This window comes from Notothenia coriiceps, unplaced genomic scaffold (assembly GCF_000735185.1).
Source record: "Notothenia coriiceps isolate Sejong01 unplaced genomic scaffold, NC01 NC01_scaffold00001630, whole genome shotgun sequence".
In the NCBI taxonomy this organism is placed as follows: Eukaryota; Metazoa; Chordata; class Actinopteri; order Perciformes; family Nototheniidae; genus Notothenia; species Notothenia coriiceps.
Genome location: NW_011334331.1, coordinates 191,148 through 197,949, shown reverse-complemented (window position 1 = coordinate 197,949; position 6,802 = coordinate 191,148). Strand labels below are relative to the sequence as shown.

Genomic DNA, 6,802 nt, shown 5'->3' with positions numbered 1-6,802 from the left:
CTGTGTATATATCTGTCAATCACAGGAGAGCTTTCACTGCCTAAAGGCCGCTACACACCAACCTGAGACCAAAGAACGCGTACCAAAGACTTTTACGTCCGCTACGTCGCCCGCCTAGGAACACAGCGCAAAGACTTCAGTCGACGAGTGGCAATAACTTTCCTTACCAGCAGTCAGCGGTAGTGTGTATTCGTCATTCAAGAGAGGCAACAGCCAATCAGAGTGATTTCTTTGGCCGACTTTCTTTGGCCGATTCAACATGTTGAATCGGCCGTGGGAAGTGTGAAAATGTGCCGTAAAGCCACGACGATGCGGGACACACCAACCTGAGTAGGGCGCCGCGAATGCCCGACTGCCTCTGACGGCCTCTGACTCCCAAAATCGGGTAGGTGTGTCAGGGCCTTAAAGGATTGTGAATTGACTTTTCTCTCTGTGTCTGCAGGGAGATGCTGAAGCTCTTCAAATCCAAGAACAGAGTTCCAAAGTGAGTCACTTCAACAAATATAAACACAGATGTCTGATTTAGAAAGGGGAACATCTCTTTAAACTGAAAATGTTCAACATTGACTTTAATTTAAGTGAGGTTAGTTGAAAGCAATACTACTTAATATTATTGCTTTCAAATAACCTATTACAATTATGAGTAATTTGTTTACATAATACATTAATTTAAGTCAATTTTTCAAATTTCTTTCAGTGTACATCGTGTGTGTGACCACAGAGCGCCAATGTATGGCATCAATTTACATATAACAACAAATATATACTGGTCATTTACATTTTTGAAAAATACCATCATGGAAAATGTTTATGAATAACCTCTAAATGGTTATTACACATAGAAAAAACATATTTGTCATAAGGCTGTGATAAAGGTTAGATTTTGTAAATAGCACAAGTGCTTTACATTAGTCAAGTGTCCCATTAAAAAGAAGAAATAAAAATAGAATAACAATATGTACATAAACATAACAAGCAGACAGACATATATATTAAAGGCTGCATTACCGTCAAGTGATGTAATATTGTGAATAACTGATCATTATTTATCAAAATTCTCATGATCTAAAAGTGTGGTGGGAGCAATCAATGGTCACGTACAATATGGACACAGAATCCATGGATAGTGATGTTGTGATTCTCTCCACATCGTCCTGCCCTGGTTCATGCCCTGGTTCCCTGCCGTGTTCCCCTGCAGAGAGCCGCTGCTGGAGGACTTCCTGTCGGTGTGCTGCAGCGATGGTTCCTCTCAGAGAGCCGTGGAGCTGGTCCAGCTGTCTGCAGCCTTCTGTCTGTCTGCTACACCCAAACTGGCCAAGAGAACCCTGGCTGAGTTAGATCTGACCGAGGAGCAGAGGTGAGGAGGAGGAGGAGGAGGAGGAGGAGGAGGGAGTTAAACTAGGAGAGCAGGAAACACGTTTAAGTGGAAACATTTGTCCTTTTATTAACAAATGACAGGAAACTTAAAGAAAAATAAGTTTTCAAATGTTGTTCCCTATAACGATAACTGTAATTCTACAGACAATATCGGCCATTTTAACAATGATAGATTATTTATTTGAATTTATTTAAAACATTTCTAGACAGTACACAGACAAACATCATATGTTTTATGATTCGGATTGCTTTTTCTGACACTATCTTTTTTCTTTTTTTCCGTCCCATCCAGAGCCGTTTTATCTGAGCTGGAGTCGACAGGAGAGTCCTCAGGCTGAAGGAGACCTCTGGGCCCATCCATTGATACAAACATCTCACAATTTCATAGTGTGTTTCATTATCTGTGTGTTAATAAACTAATGTATGTAACAACATATTCCAAACCTCCTGTAATGCTTTGTTTGACAGCTAGAGGTCGCTGTTTCTCCAGTCAACAACTCAATGCAACAACTTGTTAGAAATTACAGTTTCTTTCCCACTTTTTATGCATTAATGATGTTTTTTAGCTCGGGATTTTTTTGGGACATCTCAGTATCCCATTTTTATTGAAACAGTCCTCCAGGTTCTGACAACACATAAACAAACAGTGTTGTGGGTGTGCAGAGTCAGGTATGCACTGTGTGTTTTTGCAGGATTTTATTAGCAGCATGTCTAGACAGGACAGGTGCCAGAAGTGTGTGTGTGTGACACAACTTTATAACTCCTGACTTTTATTGTTTTTTAAAGTTTTTTTTGTTTTTACAACTCCGGTCTTTAAAATCACAACCAAGCTTGCTTTAGAAAGGAATATCGAACACAATTATTGAGAATTAAATACACAGTCAAATATAGTTATTGTGTTCACTCAATGGCATTATTAGAAGCAGTCACACTCAGTATAAAAGCATACAGAGATAAGATTAGTATCAAGCAGTCTGTGGGGGTGTGGGTTTGCCAGCCTCTAAATGTGTGTGCTTTAATCAAATTGTGTGTTTTTTCCGTCCAATCACCAGCCGAGCTGCCGGTATGACCTTATAAGGACAAATGGGCTAAGGTGAGTGACGGAAGCCGGGAAGATGGGTGTGGTTTGGGGAATTGTTTTCCAGATGGCCTGAAGCCACACACACTCACATACTCCCTGATACACTGCAGTATTGCCTTTCAAACTTAGCACACAATCTGACACAAGAACCAAGTTTTCTCTTTGCCTTGCCCAGACCGTGGGAACACACACAAACCTTCCCTCGCACATTTAGAAACTCTAACATGCTCACACACGCTCCAATTATTAAACTGCCTACATGTATTTTTTTTTCTACCTCTGGATAAGGAAGAAGTATTCTAAAATGTTCTATTAATCATATTTAGGATTTTTTTTGTATTTATCCTTATAATCTTTTTTAATTTTTTGACAATACTTGCAGGTCACTCATATGTGTTGTAGTATCACAGGTGTAGTTACAGGGACCCTATTATGGTTTTGGGGGTTTTCCTTTTCCTGTAGTGTGTGATATAGGTTTTTGTCCATGTAAATGGTCTGCAAAGGCTAAAATACCTGTGTTCCCTCCAGAGGGAGTTTCTCTCCGGCACACTCAGGGGGCAGGACATCTCTTAGTGGTGGACCAATTAACAGAGCCGGCCAACTAACCAATCAGAAGAGACTGGGCTCTGGTTTCAGACGGACGGTGAAAAGAGGTGCTGCAGCACAGGCAGTATGAGAAAAATAAAGAGCTTTTGAACATTAAAGCATATACTGTAAACATGTCACAGTAGAGGCACAACATACAAATATGAACATAACAATTAGCATAAGCATCACTTGACCATTAGTAAAATACTTTCAACATAATAATAATCTATTTTTATCATGCTTTGGGGTGTAAGTTAACGTCATATAAATCAGGATTATCATTAATATATGAACACCCGTCTGTAGATCCCTTAAGAAGATAGGAATACAAATGATCTTGTGTAAGTAAGTGCAACTGAAGTGAAGATTAATGGTTTATTGTATAAAAAAACGTATTTAAAGAACTTCAATACACTACAGGTGAATAAGGGAAAATATATATATATGAGTATACAATTTCCTAGTATGTGTTGTATATTTTTTTCTCTGACATTGTATGTGTCATAATGCAAATGGGTCATCATTTTAGGCCTTCTTTTGGTGAATTTAAGATAAATGTATACAGACACAAATAGACCAACACAAGTCATTTAACTAGACTGAAGATGAAAATAAACTGCATGAAAAACTTGTTTATGCCTGTAGCGTCTCACCTTATTAAAAAGAAAGGACAGCCAACAACAACAACAGGGAGTTTGATTAACTCTGGATGAAATGCAAACACATCCCAAAATAGTTTGTGTGAAAACAAGTGTGGAAGTAGGTGGTCACAAGCATTCCTTTCTCCACTCCTTTATGCAACATGAATATAGAGGAGGTCATAGGTCAAACCTTTTCAAAAACACAGGAAGGGTTGAGAAGACATCCTCAAATGCTTTTAATACCTCTACCACCTGTTGCTTTCTAACATTTCTTACCTGATGTGACCCTAAAACACACTCTACTTTACTTTTGAGAAAAGAGGAAAGAGGGAGGATGAGGGAAGATGATAGACAACTAATAGTGTTAGGAGGAAGGAGCAGAAAGAGATGGTGATGGAGGAAATAGGGACTTTATTATGTAAACTCTTTAAAGGTCATTGTATATCTTTTGAGAAAAAGAAGATTGACATTTGAGTCAAACGTCATATATTCCTGCACATTCTGAAGAATACAGAATCATTATCAGCCAACACTGCAAATCCCACACACAGGAAAAAGCAAAAGGTTACATTTCTCCAGACCCCCGATCCTATTGGCTTTCAGTCTGACATCATAGTTATTATTTCATCTCTTTGAAAACCACTTAGTATTCCACTGCTATTAACCTTTGGTGAAAAACTACAGGCTGTTTTTGGAACTGGTCAATTCTGTACATCACATGTACCTTAGCTTGACTTAAATGTATTAAACGTATAATTAAGTGATGGCAAAATAGAAATAACTAATGTCATGCAAAGATATTCATATTTGCTTGATTCCAGTGTTGAATTTAGCACAATTGCATACAAACGTTAAGGGATTTTAAGATTCTGAAGTCTTCGTTCTAAATAGAAAATAGCATTGTGTGGTGACACGTTATGGGACATAATTCACTGTTGGGATCATTGTGTTGCAACCCGGACCCGTTAGTGAGGGTACCGGGGTTTGGTGTCATTCATGCTAGCTTGTCATACAGAGCAGCACATGTACTTACCTTGTCTTGATTAATGGATAATAAAGTGTGGAGTTCCATACTGAACACACCGTCTCTGACTCCCTTTCATCGGCTCTCCACTGGTGATCCTGACGTTTTCGTGAAAGTTTCCGAAGACTTAATCAACATGGCTGATCGCGATGTTTTTGTTAAACTGCCGGAGTTTTGGGAGCATGCGGCGTGGTTCGCACACGTGGAGGCAAACTTTGCCTGCCGGCAAGTCCGTGACGGGGACCTGAAATATTTTCATGTGGTAGCAGCGATGGGAAGCTCCACGTCATCCAGGTTGGTGGGATTTATCGCAGACCCCCCACGCCATGGCAAATATGAGGCGATTAAGGCCCTTCTCCTTAAGACATTTAGCTTATCTGCTAAGGAGAGGGCCCGCCAGATTCTTGACATTCAAGGCCTAGGAGACAGCAAGCCATCTCAGCTCATGGAGAAAATGCTGAATGGGGAAAGAGAACGACTGCAAAGTCTTAAGATCCCGAGTATGTATTATAGAAGGGCGAGGGGAGATATGATCGAAGTTTTCAAATAGCTCCACAACATCTACAAAACATCATGCCCACTACAACGGGATTATAACACCAGGACTCGTGGACACTGCCTCAAGTTGAAGAAACAGTACTCAAGACTGGCTATCCGCCGCAACTTTTTCAGCCTGCGTGTGGTTGACTTGTGGAATGATCACACTCATTCCACTCAGTCCTTTTCTTCTCGCTTATAGTAGTTGGAAAAAAAGTTGTCACCCAATTGTTGTCAGCGAACTGTCTTCCCTCCTCCCCCCTTCCCCAAACCCCCAGGTTCTCCCACCTCATCTACCTTTTATCAAAAACCCTAACCTTATCCTTCTAAGAGGGGTTTATATAACTCCGACTTTGGATACTTGAACCTTAAGAGACGTGAGGGTAGTATTAGACCGCTAAGACAGATTTTAACACTTACCGTCTTAATCTTTTCATGTATACAATTGACCAAACTCAATTTTTATAGGGAATTACACCGGTTTTGTTTAAATGTACAAGTAAGTTATGTTTAAGACTCTCTATCTTTACTACGTAATATGCCATAAACGTTTATTGCTCTTCCGTTTTCAAAACACGTTACATGTAAAAAATCCTGACGAACAACGCTTTTTTGAGTTAACCTTCGCGGTTTGTTCAATAATGTTATCTAACACCAACACCATTATACTTTGCGTTGACGGGTTATAAATGTGTTTTTGCGTTAGCTAATTTGTACACAACTGTATCATGTCGAAGTTTGTCACGACTAATACGTACTTGTAAAAGGTAACTTGTTTTAGGGATTATTGTAAGTTTCGCTCAAGGGTTTGTGTCCACACTTGTATACTTACATTTTTTTTCAGGTGAAATTTTATTCACAAGTGTTTACAAATATAAGGTTAATACGTAATATAAAAAGCGGTAGTATAGACACGTAAAATTCCCAACAGATAATGATAAGGGCGGCCCGTTTCGACCTTTAATCGGTACTGTTCGACGGTGGTAAATGACATAAACACAACTGTCCAAGTAGCGTACCCCCTGACCAGGTGCTGTGGGATGATTATTTATTTGATTTGTGATTTGAATAAGTAATATACCGGTATATAAATAATAATAATAATAATAGTAAACGGTTATGTACCACATGTATACATAGATAAATATATATCATAAAGTGAAAGGTTTTTTCTCATCGCCGATAACTCGTACATTTCTTTTAACTGGGTATAGAATATAAAAAAAATTAATACGTAAATAACAAAAGGATGGGATTTAAATAATGTAAAAAGTAGGACAAAAAGTAAATTAAAGAAATGATATGGAGGGAGGAAAAGATAATACAAAAACTGGCGTTATTCCGGCTACAACTAGTTCAGTTGAAGTTAGCTATCCCTATGACCGACCATTATCCGGATTCGGAAATAGCGGTAATTTATTTATTCTAGTAGACAAGCAAATATAATGATACTACGACCGTTGTCAGTGTATCCAGGTTTCACTTCCACTACAAAACCCTGGTCATTACACTTCACCCTGAACTCTTGTCAATGGCAGAACCTACAACTGTTGC

The 6,802-nt window shown here is 39.0% G+C and overlaps 1 protein-coding gene across 1 annotated transcript; it reads left to right on the top strand.

Moving 5' to 3' along the window:
• The first annotated feature begins 374 nt into the window (after window positions 1-374).
• On the top strand, window positions 375-1,813 carry LOC104962999 (pentatricopeptide repeat domain-containing protein 3, mitochondrial-like). Its single transcript, XM_010791547.1, has 3 exons — window positions 375-484; window positions 1,199-1,357; window positions 1,670-1,813. The coding sequence occupies exons 1-3, from the start codon at window positions 447-449 to the stop codon at window positions 1,713-1,715; spliced, it is 243 nt and encodes an 80-aa protein (XP_010789849.1). The 5' UTR covers window positions 375-446; the 3' UTR covers window positions 1,716-1,813.
• The last annotated feature ends 4,989 nt before the right edge of the window (window positions 1,814-6,802 follow it).

Excerpts from the sequence above, each read along its gene's own strand:
- LOC104962999 (XM_010791547.1), top strand. The coding sequence starts at position 447 with ATGCTGAAGCTCTTCAAATCCAAGAACAGAGTTCCAAA. Across the intron at positions 485-1,198 it reads TCCAAGAACAGAGTTCCAAA|AGAGCCGCTGCTGGAGGACT; the intron begins GTGAGTCACTTC and ends GTTCCCCTGCAG. Across the intron at positions 1,358-1,669 it reads GATCTGACCGAGGAGCAGAG|AGCCGTTTTATCTGAGCTGG; the intron begins GTGAGGAGGAGG and ends CGTCCCATCCAG.